Here is a 15,723-nt window from a genome sequence, read left to right on the forward strand (position 1 = left end):
TGGATCCAGGAGGACTCCCAGATTGCGCACCCTCTCTGAGGGGGCCAAGGATTCGCCCCCTATAGACAGCGATGGAACCAGCTGACTATGCCGGGGCGCCGGCAACCACAGCCACTCGGTCTTGGAAGGGTTGAGTCTAAGTCTGTTCCTTCCCATCCAGACCCGTACGGCCTCCAGGCAACGGGCCATCACGTCAAGGTTAGCTAAAGTTTGTATTTTTAAAGACATTATCTCATTCACTTTTTATTTATAAATTAGAACAGAGAACAGAAAAGAGCAACAAAGATGATTAGGGGACTGGAGGCTAAAACATATAAGGAATGGCTGCTGGAATTGGGTATGTCTAGTTTAACGAAGAGAAGGATGAGGGGGGACAGGATAGCAGTGTTGCAGTATCTCAGGGGCTGCCACAAAGAAGAGGGAGTCAAGCTATTCTCCAAAGCGCCTGAAGGCAGGACAAGAAGCAACGGATGGAAACTAATCAAGGAGAGAAGCAACCTAGAACTAAGGAGAAACTTCTTGACAGTTAGAACAATTAACCAGTGGAACAACCTGCCTCCAGAAGCGGTGAATGTTCCAACACTGGAAGTTTTTAAGAAGAAACTGGACAGCCATTTGTCCGAAATGGTATAGGGCTTCCTGCCTGAGCAGGGGGTTGGACTAGATGACCTCCAAGGTCCCTTCCAACTTTATTATTATTATTATTATTATTATTATTATTATTATTATTATTATTATTATTATTACTACTACTACTACTACTACTACTACTACTACTACTACTACTACTATTACTACTTGCTAGACATATTATTGTTCTTTCCCCAGGCATTATATTGGGGACTCAGGTACTGGAGAGATTAGCACTCAGTGAAATGCCTTAAAATAAAATATTTTTTTTAAAAGAAAGTTTTCCTATTTGGCTGCAAAATAACTAATTACAAACAGTTTTTTTCTTCCATTCACTTGTGTCGATTCTCAGAGATGGTCTAGACCACGACTTTTCAACCAGTGGTACGCATGCCACCTGTGGTACTTTGGCACCTGGCCGGTGGTACGCGACCATCCTAGAAAGGGGTAGCAGGGGAGGGGAATGAGTTGAAGTTATGGTACTTCACTGTAAATTTGATTAGAAAATCTCTATTACTACTATTAGCTTACTTAACAAAAGATCTACAATCACTTCAGTAAATAACTCCAACTGTCAGAATTCTGTAATAATAGATCATATTAACAAAAACAGTCCTTTGTATTTCATCTAAACCTTCTCTGTTAAAATTGTCTGGTGTGTTGATTATAGGGATTCTACGGTTGTGTTAAAAAGAACTGATGCATTATGACATGCATAAATTTGTCTTTATATCTTATGTTGAAATACCTTTAAAATAAATAAATAGCCATATTCTTTTCACAGCTATTTTCAAGTTATCTCTGCATTGAATTTTAAGTTGGGACAAAATCTACTGTTTATGCATTCTACAAAATAAATATAGAATACTGTTTGTAGCCTTAGTAGGAAATTCATTCAGAAAAGTATGTGTGTATGTGTGTGAGAGAGAGAGAGAGAAAAAAAGAAAGAAAGAAAGAAAGAAAGAAGGAAAGAAAGAAAGAAAGAAAGAAAGAAAGAAAGAAAGAAAGAAAGAAAGAAAGAAAGAAAGAAAGAAAGAAAGAAAGAAAGAAAGAAAATTTACATAAAGAAAGTTTACCTCATTGTCACCCTCCATTCCACTGCTGACACTCAATAGACTTCGGGTACTTGATCGGTTACTTGAACTGCCTGGTTAGATGAGAAAAATAAGTATTTTACAAATAGGCTCCACTAATTTAAATTTCCACCCATTTTTGCCAACTCTGACTGAAAAGTGAGAATTTATTTTGGTTTATCAAATATTTTAAATTAGTCAAATATTTTCCTAAAAAGCGTTAATCATTCTTGAACTATAAACACCATTCTTGCTTGCCTTCCAACAAGCAGCAAATTAAAAAAACAGTAAATTCAAATAAATTATTTTTAAATTACATAATTTATATATTATTCTTTATACAATATATTATACATTATACATTGTATTATACATTACTCCAACAACTCTCAAAATCTCCATAAAATATAGTAATCACAAATGTGATAAAATAATAGTACAATGGAAAAAAAATTCTATTTTTCTCTTAATATGATGTTGCTATGTTTCTGTCAGGATAAAAAAAAATCAAAACTTTGCTTTTGCATTACTATGTGAATATTTAAAAAATGTACATTTTATTATGAGGAAAAAAGAAAATTACTCCAAAACAAAAGGCATATCTCTGATTTAAACATTTATATAATTCTGTGCAATGTCACCAAAAAAGTCAGTTTATATTACTCATAGGTATGTGCACATATTAATCATTTCCCATAGTTTATTTATCATGTTCAATGGGAATGATAGTGGCAGGAATTCAGAGATTCTCATTATATACTTTTATGCTTCTTTTCACAACTCTTAAAATTATAAATGATTTTTTTTTCTTCAAGAAAATGAGAGCATGATCATAATTTGTAGAGAATTGCAGTCAAGCCAAGTCTTTTTATTTCAATAAATGAACAGAAAAACACAGCTGTGAAAAATAGAATTGCGACTGTCACACTAAAATATTAGTCTAACCCTTTTGCTATATTGACTACAATTTTAATTGTTAGTAAAAATTATGATATCATGAAACTGATAACATGTTTAAGATTCTAAACACAAGGAGGAACATAATGAAAATGTTTAATATTGTGTCTATAGGAAGTATAACTGCAAAATATAATTTATTATTATTATTATTATTATTATTATTATTATTATTATTATTATTATTATTATTATTATTATTATTATTATTATTATTATTATTATTATTTCATGGAAGGGACTTTGGAGGTGATCTAGTCCAACCCCCTGCTCAGGCAGGAAACCCTATACCATTTCGGACAAATGGCTGTCCAGTTTCTTCTTTAAAACTTCCAGTGTTGGAGCATTCACCGCTTCTGGAGGCAGGTTGTTCCACTGGTTAATTGTTCTAACTGTCAGGAAGTTTCTCCTTAGTTCTAGGTTGCATCTCTCTTTGGTTAGTTTCCACCCGTTGCTTCTTGTCCTGCCTTCAGGCGCTTTGGGGAATAGCTTGACTCCCTCTTCTTTGTGGCAGCCCCTGAGATATTGGAACATTGCTATCATGTCCCCCCTCGTCCTTCTCTTCATTAAACTAGACATACCCAATTCCAGCTACCGTTCCTTATGCTTTAGCCTCCAGTCCCCTAATCATCTTTGTTGCTCTTCTCTGCACTCTTTCTAGAGTCTCAACATGTTTTTTACATCGTGGTGACCAAAACTGGATGCAGTATTCCAAGTCTGGCCTTACCAAGGCATTGCAAAGTGGTATTAACACTTCACGTGATCTTGATTCTGTCCCTCTGTTAATGCAGCCTAGCACTGAGTTGGCTTTTTTGGCAGCTGCAGCGCACGGCTGGCTCATATTTAAATGATTGTCCACTAGGACTCCGAGATCCCTCTCACAGTTACTACTATTGAGCAAGGTACCCCCTATACTATACCTGTACATTTGGTTTTTCTTGCCTAAATGTAGGAGACTATAAAAAGAATGATTATGACTTAAAAGGCTAAAGAACTAAAAAGATTTTTAATTGCAGTAACTGATTCTATATAATTGATAGCAATAACGTATTAAAAGTAATAATCAAATAAATGTACGTACAAACATAATGCATAGATATAAATAATGGACTAAATAGACAGCTAGAGCTGGTGGGTGATCAAGAGAGCCAGACAGGAAGAAAAGAGATATGACAATACATTTAATGTGAAGAATCAATTTATAGGTTAGGAATTCCTTAATTCCAGCAATTCAAACTATTGAAATCCGAAGTACACTTTTTCATTCCCTGCTAGATAGCTTCCTGGCTACCTCTGTTGCTTACTTGCAGTACTTGATGTGCTTTCTGTTTTCCAGTCCCCTCGTTTTATCTCTTTACTTATTGGGAAAAGATTTTTCCTCGGACTATATTCATAAATCCTACACTCTGGTTTCCTTGGCATACTCTGAGAATGTCCAGTTGGTACGGTGATTTCCAAATCTAAGAAGAAAGAATAATGATTAACCAATTAACCAGGCCAAAACTTTCAAGTCCCTCCTGAGTTAAAGTTGGAAAGATAGAAGCTGTTTCTCTTCTGGCACATATCCTGGCATGGACAATTACAATTCTAATAGGTGAAATCATCTAACTTGGCTTTTCAGACAGAGTGTGCCCCTTTACCATTTTGGAAAACCATGGATGGGATGTTTTAATCTTTATTAGGACATGTTTTGATCCTTTTCTTTTTCCCACTGAACCAGGAATAGAATAGAATAATAACTTTATTGTCACTTTGAATGTACACTAATCGGCATACGTTAAAATGAAATTTTGTTGCATACAGCTCTCAAAGGGTCACCACCTCCGATATACACTGCATCAGTGGTTCTCAACCTTTTTAATGCTGCGACCCCAACCGGTCGTAAGTCGAGGACTAAACCGGTCATAAGTCGAGGACTAAACCGGTCGTAAGTCGAGGACTACCCAACTGGTCGTAAATCAAAGACTTTCCCTGCCCGGGAGCGCCGCGCATGCGTGGTTCCGCCCCCTGCGCCGGCCGAGGCGTAGCTGGCAAGCGGCAGAGACGGAGCAGGCCGACCACCAGCTGGCCCAGCCCAAGGGAGGTAAGGCACCTGCTGGAAAAGGGGAAAAAATGGCGGACAAAAAAAATGGCGGACAGGCTTGCTTGGCGACCCCCATGAAATGGTCAATCGACCCCAAATGGGGTCCCGACCCACAGGTTGAGAACCACTGCACTACATAAATATGACAAAAATAAATAAATACAGAATTATGCACATACCCACATATATAATGTACTCTTGAACAGCATAGGTAACAAGCTATTCCATAACTTTTATTGATTTAGTGTAATAAATGTATGTTACTGTTTTTGTTTTTGGTGATGGTGCAACACTATAATTGCATCACTCATATTAGGCATATCCTTTAAATATTACAATTTAAAGAAGCTGTTGTTTCTTCTGTTTATAATGATGGATAGATCAAGGTGGTGTGTTTGGCCAATGATAATACTGATTGGATCATGTTCGGATGCTCTTATGCATCTGTATCACTTCCATATCTTTCCTGTTAGAAGTGCTTCATCTATTAATATTCTTCATGTTTATTTATTTACATTGCTTTTATGTCGCTCATTGCCACAGACTTTCTGTAGCTAATAATAGAAACATATGAGGAGCTCCAAGAAGTCCCATATACAGTATATATAAAAATAAAAAATACTATTATAAATTATGAATAGTTTCAGTTGCTGAAAAAGAATAGATAATTTCAATGTGTTTTAAGCATTTGGCACATCTTGCTGAATTTTTCTATAATATATCCTATTATAGCTATTTCTGTATTTTGTCACAATGTTATTTGCAACGTATTCTTTAAAATGGTTCATGAGATCAGTGAAAGATTAATTTGTAAAAGCATTGTCCATACAAAGTTAATGAAGGCTTTCTACCCACTCTTCCTCAAAATCTTAATGCTTGTTTTTGAGTAGAATAATAGAGGCAGACTGAAGCAGGGGGATCCAATGGGATTATTAATATACTCCAGGACTCTATTACAAAATGTTTTTCATATTTTAAAATATGCATATGTGAGTGAAGCACCAGTCTTAATTCTCATGAGTATTTAATTGGTGACAAAACAATGGGAAACAACCATGAATGTTGCTGACATCAAATTCTCTATAAAATGTGTAAGAGGGACTGAGCAATTGGAGTAAGAGAGGCTACAAGAATCTTCCAGTTATATTCAGTAGGAAGAAGAAACAAAATAGTGATCAGAGAAAGCTCAATATACTGAATTTGGCTGGCTGAAAGAGGTACACATCTTGAGAGGTATTGATAGCCTAGCATTGGCAGGCCAACTTTCCCATAACAAGATTTTCCTTGAATCTTGAACAAGTTTCATTGAAAAGGGAAGAGGTAGATTAAAGGAATTTCAATAAATGGGTTAATGTAAATCTGAAATCACCTTGATCATTAGGGCAGACACTTTTTTCAAGTTCTTTCTTATACCCCTTTTCTGAACTGGTTGTTAACATTTTTCTAGTGACCTCTTGAATCCTTATCAGAACCATTATCATTGTACATGATGGAGTGATTGAATAAGCAGGATACTTAAGAAGAATAGATGGGGTATAGGCTCCAGGGAGCATATAATTAAGCAACTTAAAAAGGGGACAGGAAAGTTAGAAATGAATTTGTTAGCAATTAATATCACTTGTTTAATAAAGTTAACATACAAATGATACAAATAATGTAAAATGATAAAACTGATATAATTACATAATCCATTCATAAACATTAATGTAAATGTAAGTAAAGGCATTGCTTCACCTAGACTACTTTGGGTGCCCTATTGTATATTATTTCAGGAAGACATCAAGACATAAATGTGGGTTTTTTTAAGACACAATGTCTCCTAAAAAGAGGGTTGTTAAATCAAGTATTCACTGTGATATATTAAAAAAAACTCACATAGCATAGTCTGATTTAACATGATTACAAATTTCATAAAATAGCTAGATATATCTATTAAAACAAATGGAGTTAATTATTCTATGAAAATATAAATATTTTATTCATTGTGTCCTCAATGCTTCCACCTTGCTCAGATTTAGTGAATCTTCCCACCTGTCCCCAATAAAGTACTTTACAAAGATGAATCTGCCAAGACCAACATAAGAGTTTCCTAATGATAACTTCTTGGTTTTGCACCAACAGGATGGCTAATTGCTGTTGTTAATTAGCTAAGGATTTTACCTGCATGCTTCCCAGCCTTTTGCTTTTCAAGCTGCCTTCGAGTGATGCTGTCACGTAACCGTTTTAGATTTTCCTGGAAATGCAAAATTAAAACTTTAGGAATCTGAACAAATGCCTCATTATTCATAATGGCATGCAAATCTGGCAAGAATTAATTGAATCAACTCAAAGTAGAGAGACTTTCAAACTGAAAAATCCAGGAGAGCCCGTTTGGTCTAGTGCAGGGGTAGGCAACCTTGGCTCTTTTATGACTCGTGGACTTCAACTCCCAGAATTCCTGAGCCAGCCATGCTGTTACCATTGTTTTACTGAGGCCTCTTTTTTCTTCATTTTCAAAACTAGTAATCTACATATTGATATTTATGCAGGGCATTGTTGATATAGTTTATTAAAGCAAACTAGAACTTCTGGCAGCCACATACTCCTGGTCAAACCATCCTGTGTATTATGTTTCTGGAGATTCTGAATAAAAAGGATGTGTGATGTGTGACTTTCAAATAATTGGGGGCTTGTCCTGATAGTTCTCACCATTGCATGATTCTTCTTCATTTAAGATTTTAAACAAGGAAATATTCTAGTTTTAATCCCATGTAACATATAATGTTTCTGTTTCTACAAATGAAAGGTCGTGCTAGTTTGAAAGGGAAATCAGTCCTTAACTGAAAAGGGAAATTATTACTATCTGGGCATGTCTCCTTTTTCATAGAATTTACACTAGCACCTTGATTAGAAGATATCAGCCAATCAGTTACTTTCAAATAGAAACCCCAACTAGTACACAGTGTCTCCTGCTACAGCCCCCTTTTTAAAATCAAGTAAGTCAAAACGGTTAGCCAGTCTTGTTAGAAAAATTGTGCAAGCTGGCAAATCTCAAAAAGACAAAGGGAACAAAATCCTCTTTTGTCTAGGTAAGGAGACTACGATAGGAAGAGCTCCTTCTGGTTCCATTCAAACATTGAAATCCCCACACAATATTGTAGAACAGTGGTTCTCAACCTTTTTAATGCCGCGACCCCAACCGGTCGTAAGTCGAGGACTAAACCGGTCGTAAGTCGAGGACTAAACCGGTCGTAAGTCGAGGACTAAACCGGTCGCAGGTCGAGGACTACCCAACCGGTTGTAAGTCGAGGACTTTCCCTGCCTGGGAGTGCCGCGCATGCGTGGTTCCGCCCCCTGCGCCGGCCGAGGCGTAGCTGCAAGTGGCAGAGACGGAGCAGGCCGACCACCAGCTGGCCCAGCCCAAGGGAGGTAAGGCACCCGCCGGAAAAGGGGGAAAAAACGGCGGACAAAAAAAATGGCGGACAGCCTTGCTTGGCGACCCCCATGAAATGGTCGATCGACCCCCAAATGGGGTCCCGACCCACAGGTTGAGAACCACTGTTGTAGAAGCTGAAGGACTGCACACAAATCACTTTTCCAAATAATTGTTATTTCCTTAGAGGTCTACCCTGTCAATATTTACAAAGAGGCTGATAATAAAGATAAGGAATCCTTGCAGATTTTACTCCACTAGTTGTTGCTGACTATAGGACAGTGATGGCAAACCTTTTAGAGACTGAGTGCCCAAACTGCAACCCAAAACCCACTTATGTATTGTCGGGTGCCGGGTGGGCGTGGCCCATTGGGTGGGCGTGGCTGCCGTGGTAACGGCAGACTGGGTGGGACTAAAAAGTTCAATCAATCAATTCCAACTTTGCGAGATCTTTTTTTTCCCCGCGAGAAGTTGGAATTGACTGATTAATTGAACCTTTTGGGGTTTTTTGCACACGGTGGCGGAGGCCTAAAGTAAAAAGGTTTTCTAAAACCCAGCTGAAGGCCCAGGAGTGGGGCAACAGCGCGCATGCCCACAGAGAGGGCTCTGCGTGCCACCTGTGGCAACGCGTGCCATAGGTTCGCCAGCATAGCTATAGGAGGTGGTGCTCAGCTCCGTTTCAAGGCCATTGAACCAGTGCTGTCCAAAGACATTTCCTTAGTCATGTGGCCAGCATGGCACCATGGAACACTGTTACTTTTCCACCGAAGTAGTACCTATTTATCTACTTGATGCTTTTGAACTGCTAGATTGGCAGAAGCTGGGGTGAGGAAGGGAGCTCACTCATTGCATAGTGCTTGGGTCTTAACCACTCAGCCTTAATGAAAGATATAATAAAAATATTGAAATACTTTTAATATGCAAGTGCGGGTTGCTGCCCAATACATGCAATGTGGTGGGGAATATTCACTGTCTGGAAAGCTACTTAGGTGTCCCTCCTTTGTCACTTGACTAGCTAATACAGGAACTATCTATATTGGGTTCTTCTAAAGCCCAAGTCTCTTGTAAAAAGAATGTCAAGGTCGGATAAAAACTTGATTAAAAAGAGATTTCTTTCCTAACTGGAGATTGTTATGGAGTGGGCAACTACACAAAGAGAATAAGTTTAATTCTCAAAAAACTTCTTCTTATCCTACTGTTCATAAATGAAGAAACTGAGGGGAAATATTCCACTAGGACAATAGTATTCTAGTTGTCCCAAGCTACCTTAAGAGATTTTTTTTACATAAATCAGACGTTCTGTCTATTGTAGGAAATTTTTCACCATTTTAGCCTATTAAAATTTGAAGAGTTCTATTTAAAAACTCAACTATGCTATTTACAGAAAGACAGGGAGCGGAAATTGTGGCAATTGACCTTTCCTGCAATGACAAAAACAGACAGATTTAAAGTAATGTGAGATGTAAGGCAAGCTAGGTTTAGTGGTGAGACTTTATAATGTTCATCTCTTTGAAATACATACCTGTTGATAGCGAAATGATTCTGCTCTCTTCTTTTGATTTAACTGCCACTCTTTGAAACACAGGACAGCTTCATCCACAGTAAGCATCCCCAGCTTCACCTGCTCTTGTAGAGTAATCAGCTGCCTCTGACCTGGAGTCTTCATACCAGCAAATGGGTCATATATGCTCTGTTGAGACTGGTTTGAAACTGTATTTATTTGTTCTAAAATTAAAAAGGGGGGGGGGAATCTTCATGTTATTTTCTCATAGGGCATATTACATAGTTCAATTGTGAAGTTTAAATCAAAGGAATGTTGTTTTCCAGGACATGAGTGTGCTGATTGAAGAGTAGGAGAGAGTGTTGCACCAGAATGCCCAAGGAAAACCCCTCATCAGTCACACTAAATCAGGGCTTTTCAACCTTTTCACCCATTGTACCACTTTTAGGATATGGCAACATCCGAGTACCACCAGTCGCCTAGCAAGGTGTCAAAAACTTGATGACCCCCCCCCCAAAAAAGGTGATAAAGTATAGGTAGTCCTCGACTTACAACAGTTCGCTTAATGACTGTTCGAAGTTACAACGGCACTGAAAAAAGTGCCCCCTAAGCCACAGCCGAGCAAGACACCTGCCTGCCCGCCCGGCGGCGCTCTTCCTCCTGTCCGAGGTTTTCATTGTTGTGAGCATTTCTGTTGAGGATTGGCAGTGGAGTTGGGGTGGGGGGATGTTTGGTTTTTATTCCCCCCGTCTGCTGGGTGGTTGCAGCAGGTTTTGGTCACTTCACATGACCCTGGGACACTGTGACCGTCATAAATATGGATCAGTTGCAAAGCATCTGAATGTAAATCACAAGACCCTGGAGATGCTGCAACATTCCAGCTGATTGCCGCTTCTTCTGGGCTCAGCAGAAGCGCCAGGATCAGTGCCAAGCTCCAGCTGGAGCCTGGTGCTGATCCTGGCGCTTCCACTGAGCCCTGACAGCCCTGCAGCTCCAGCCGTCTCTCACTCAGGCTTGTGCGGTGCTGCCACCAGTTCAGCTCATTCCCCTCCCCCGCTACCACTTTTCTAGGATGGTCGCGTACCACCTGCCAGGTGCCAATGTACCACAGGTGGTACCCGTACCACTGGTTGAAAAGCCCTGCACTAACTGAATGGATGGATTCCCTCCCCAATGAACGTTTCATATAGGAGATAAAATGTATCTGTCTACGAAATACTTAAAAGTTGAGGATTCCCTGCAAGAATCTAGGTCCCAAATACATAGGGCCTTTCCCAATTGTGAAAATCATTAATCTGGTTACAGTAGAACTGAAATTACCCAGAATATTGGGTAAAGTGCACTCAATATTTCACTGCAGTTCCCAAAGCTGGTTACGGGATTTAGATTAAGACCAATTGAAAAGGAAGCTCCTGGTCCAATAATAGTGGAGGGCAAAAGGCATTACGAGATCAAGCGAATCTTAGACTCTAGGATCCATTAAGGGAAACTACAGTACTTAGTACAATGGAGAGGTTATCCAATAGCAGAAGCGAGATGGGTTAAACCCCACAACATCAGAACAGAACGTTTAATATTTCATGCCAAGTATCCCCAGAAACCAGGGGCCCTGTAAGTAGGAGGCGGAGGTAGAGGAACGGCCTTAATATGTGTTTACTATTTTCAGGTTCCTTCCAGGTTTTAGGAGGGTCCAAAAACACTCAGACGCACATCAAAGTACATGACACAGGAAATACAAAGTCTCAAACAGGAACAGGAAACAACCTCAAAGGCCCCAGAAGGTATCAAAACCCACCACTCCCAGCAACATGTGGTCAGCTGCTCCAGAGCCTCATGTCTTGTGGTTCTGTTTTTCAATAAACTCCAACCTTCTTTCTACAGTAGTGGCCAAAATTGTGGAAACCTTTTGGGAAAAGTGTACAGTAGAAATGCCACCTTTGGTTAAGTTTCCACCCGTTTTTCTTCTCATTTCTTTATAACTGTAGCCTTGTTCACTTAATAATACTATTTTACATCGCTTTCTGGGCGACCAGTCAACTCTTTGCACCATGACTTTAATTCTATTATGTTTTACAAGCTCACTAAATGAAAGGGGGAAAAAAACCCAACCAACTTGATAGCGATCACATAACACACTGACACATGTCCTTCTCTCAGCTTCAATACATGACATCAATCACTGACTCCTACTGTGATCTGATTGGCTCATTGCCAAAACAAGATGACACTTCATTGGCTCTCTAAACACTCGTGCTCATTGGCTACCATCAGATGAAGGAAAGCTACCTGATATCAACCTAAGCAAGTTGTGCTTCCTTTTTCTGGTTATTTGGCTATCACTTTTCATAGAATACAGTACAGATCATTGAACAAACTTTGTTGCATTACATTCTTGATTAAATTATCTTTCCATTGATATATAATTTTATGGTACTACTCCCAAAAAAAAGTAGTGTTATTAGCCATCAAACCTCAAAAATAAACTTTTCCCAAAAGGTTTCCACAATTTTGGCCACTATTATAAAGCAGTCTCTATTTTGTTTATTCCTAGCTTGGACTGGACCCTGATGAAGATTTTTCATTCAACAGCTTCTCCAGAGACTTTTTTTAGTCTGCCATGAACTTTTTCCGGACTCCTCTATTTATTTAAATTACATTGAAGATCAAAATAACCCTTGCATCAGAAAGCAATAAAACCAATTGCAAATCTCAAGAAATTTGCATAGCTGAATTTATAAAACTTCTGAAGTTCCCAAAATTACTACATAATTTAACATTTGATAGTGTAATAAATTTAGCAGTATTTCTAGAAATGCCTGGAGACCCGTCATGTTGGATTTAGGGGTGGGAGTGTGTTTTTTCTGAGATTGTGTAAAAACAGGGAAGAGACGTGTTACTAAGACAGTTCACCACTTAGATAGAAGAGGAATCACATCAATATTTTGCATGGCTACTTATGTTCCTCTAAGACAGTGTTTCTCAACCTTGACAATTTTAAGGCATGTGGACTTCAACTCCCAGAATTCCACAGCCAGCATTGCTGGCTGTGGAATTCTGGGAGTTGAAGTCCACATGCCTTAAAATTGTCAAGGTTGAGAAACACTGCTCTAAGATAACAGCTCTTAGATCACATTGCCATTACTTGATTTAACTAACATGGCTCAGTTATGCTAATCTATAATGAACAGCATTAACCCTTAATAAAACTTACAATAACTTGTCAAAAAACTGCAAAAATTCTGTAATCGCGACTCACCTTTGTCACCTTTGCCAATATTTGTTGCAGAAATATAAAGATTCCCAGATTTCTCTTGATCTTTTCCTGCAAAAACTGAACATGTACAATTTATTTAAAACATTTTTAAAAATTCATAATATAAAGTTGTGTAAGTAGCACATATTAAAAATGTTATAAATAGTATTGAAATATAAATCAAGTTATCAAACATAACATCAAAAGAAATATAAATACAAACAGGAACAAAACTCAGAGGAATACCCAAAATTGAAACACATTTTAAAAAGGAGCGGTCTAGACCAGGTAGTCCTTGACTTACAACAGTTCGCTTAGTGACTGTTCGAAGTTACAATGGCACTGAAAAAAGTGCCCCCCAAGGCACAGCCAAGCAAGACACCTGCCTGCCCAGTCGGTGGCGCTCTTCCTCCTGTCTGAGGTTTCCATTGTTCTGAGCATTTCTGTTGAGGATTGGCAGCGGGGGTGGGGTGGGGGGTGTTTGGTTTTTATTCCCCCTGTCTGCAGGTTGATTGCAGCAGGTTTTGGTCACTTCACATGACCCTGGGACACTGTGACCGTCATAAATCTGAATCAGTTGCCAAGCATCTGAATGTAAATCACAAGACCCTGGAGATGCTGCAACAACATTCCAGCTGATCGGCGCGTCTTCTGGGCTCAGCAGAAGCACCAGGATCAGTGCTGCTTTCCAGCTGATTGGTGCTTCTTCAGGGCTCAGCAGAAGCACCAGGATCAGCGCCGAGCTCCAGTTGGAGCCTGGCGCTGATCCTGGCGCTTCCACTGAGCCCTGACAGCCCCAAAGAAGCGCTGATCCTGGCGCTTCCGCTGAGCCCTGACAGCCCTGCAGCTCCAGCCGTCTCTCGCTCAGGCTTGTGCGGTGCTGCCACCGGTTCAGCTCATTCCCCTCCCCCGCTACCACTTTTCTAGGATGGTCACGTACCACCTGCCAGGTGCCAATGTACCACAGGTAGTACCCGTACCCCTGGTTGAAAAGCCCTGATATAGACAACTAATAAAATATTATAATAAAAAACAAGAGGCAAAAAAAAAATCTGAAACGAAATAAGTATTTGACATCTGTAAAAATGGACATTTTCCCCCCCTCCTACTCTACACCGTCTAGCAAAAAATGTTATCAGATTTTTGTTCACTACTCACCTTTACAAATGTATGGCTCTTTGTCTTCCTGTATGGAGGAGAGATCAGGTCTTGGAATAGGAACTGGTGGCCTGTTGACCATTTCCTGAGGAAAGCTGTCTTGTTCCACAGTATGATAGACATCTTTGTCCTCACTTTGATGGTAGATACTTTCTTTAGGTTCTGGTATCTCCAAACTCACACCTTCAAAAGGAAATCATATTAAAAACGAAAACAAACAAATCCCAGAATTTCAGATTCAAAAGAGCAGATAAGAATGGCAGAAACATCCAGAAAAAAAAGAAGGGAGGCCGTATCTGCTTTTATGTTAATAACCGTTGGTATAAAAATGTCGCTACACTAAAGAAATTTTGTGATGTGAGACATTAACTGCATACCCTATTATGCCCCCCCTCTGAGAATTTTCTTCGTTCATCCTAATTGGGTCTACATACCCACCCTAAGCCTGCTTAAACAAGGCAATGCAAACCTTAACTGATCAAATCTTGTGGGCTGAACAGAGATATTCAGACTCTGTGCTCATTGTGTTAGGACAGGGGTGTCAAACTCAATTTCACTGAGGGCCAGGTGGGTGTGGCCAGAATGGGTGCAGCCTACTGGGTGGCCGTGGATGGAGTGGGTGTGGCCTACTGGGTGGCCATGGCCATTTCTACATCATTCGCGTCAAGGGTGCCTGTGGGGGCCTCCTGGGCAGGAGTGGGACAGATCTGAGGGTCTCTGGCAGAAGGGGGTGGGACCGGGGCAAGCGCCAAGGCATGGTCCACCGGGGCAAGTGCCAAGATGGCCACCACAAAATTGTACATTGGCTCCCGGCTGGCCTGGGCCAGGGCCAAGGCAGCGGGGGCCGTTCCCTCACTGTTTCCAGGATGGCTTCGTGGGCTACATGAAACCACTTCGTGGCCCGCATCCGGCCCCCGGGCCTTGTGTTTGACATGTCTGTGTTAGGAGATTTTAACAGTGCTGACCTAAGGCAAGAGATGCCAAGATACATTCAGCATATCAATTGTCTCACAAGAAGTAAGAATATTTTGGACCACTGCTACTCAACAATAAAAGATGCCTTTCGCTCTGTACCAAGAGCAGCTATGGGACACTGTGATCACTGTATGATTCACCTTGAACCTGTTTATATTGTAGGTAATAAATCTTAAAATAAATAGTTAAAACAGTGAAATCCTGGACTGAAGAGGCAAAGATTGCAAGGGTGCTGGTAGATAGCTGCCAAAGAATAACATGCACAGCAATTGCTTCTGGTTGTAATCTTGCCTTTTGGTTAAGTGTTTGCTATGTCGCTCACCTTCTAAGAATCTGCGCATCATATAGTCCTTGGTAGTCCGTGAAAGAGGATTATTAGCATCTGACTGAAGCATTTCTACATCTGGAAAAAATGATCACACATGTATTTAGTTGACTTTACCAACATACATATTAAATATATGTGTTAGCTTCCTATTTTTAATTTTCTTAGATGAGGAAGAATTATTTTTTTAAAAGGTGTTGTATTAAAAACAGAGAAAGAACACCTTTAAAAGCTTAGTACCATCTTGAAAATCAATCCATGTCCAGGTATTGGCCATAAATTTCATACTGTTGGATTAACAATATTTACTCCTCGTGCTTCCATAAAAGCTTGGTCATCAAAATGTCACACAAAGG

At 39.6% G+C, this 15,723-nt stretch overlaps 1 protein-coding gene across 1 annotated transcript; it reads right to left on the reverse strand.

The window, feature by feature from the left end:
- Window positions 1-1,425: 1,425 nt before the first annotated feature.
- Window positions 1,426-15,439, reverse strand: LOC107295624 (phosphoinositide 3-kinase adapter protein 1). The gene is made up of 8 exons (XM_015824938.1): window positions 15,365-15,439; window positions 14,068-14,250; window positions 12,913-12,987; window positions 9,678-9,880; window positions 6,904-6,976; window positions 3,965-4,120; window positions 1,707-1,777; window positions 1,426-1,431 (listed from the first exon to the last, which is right to left on the reverse strand). The coding sequence occupies exons 1-8, from the start codon at window positions 15,435-15,437 to the stop codon at window positions 1,426-1,428; spliced, it is 840 nt and encodes a 279-aa protein (XP_015680424.1). The 5' UTR covers window positions 15,438-15,439.
- Window positions 15,440-15,723: the final 284 nt, after the last annotated feature.

Source organism: Protobothrops mucrosquamatus, unplaced genomic scaffold (assembly GCF_001527695.2).
Source record: "Protobothrops mucrosquamatus isolate PMUCROS unplaced genomic scaffold, P.Mucros_1.0 scaffold2421, whole genome shotgun sequence".
Lineage (NCBI taxonomy): Eukaryota > Metazoa > Chordata > Lepidosauria > Squamata > Viperidae > Protobothrops > Protobothrops mucrosquamatus.

Excerpts from the sequence above, each read along its gene's own strand:
- LOC107295624 (XM_015824938.1), bottom strand. The coding sequence starts at position 15,437 with ATGCTTCAGTCAGATGCTAATAATCCTCTTTCACGGACTACCAAGGAC. Across the intron at positions 12,988-14,067 it reads AGAGCCATACATTTGTAAAG|TTTTTGCAGGAAAAGATCAA; the intron begins GTGAGTAGTGAA and ends GTACATGTTCAG. Across the intron at positions 6,977-9,677 it reads AATCATTTCGCTATCAACAG|GAAAATCTAAAACGGTTACG; the intron begins GTATGTATTTCA and ends TTGCATTTCCAG.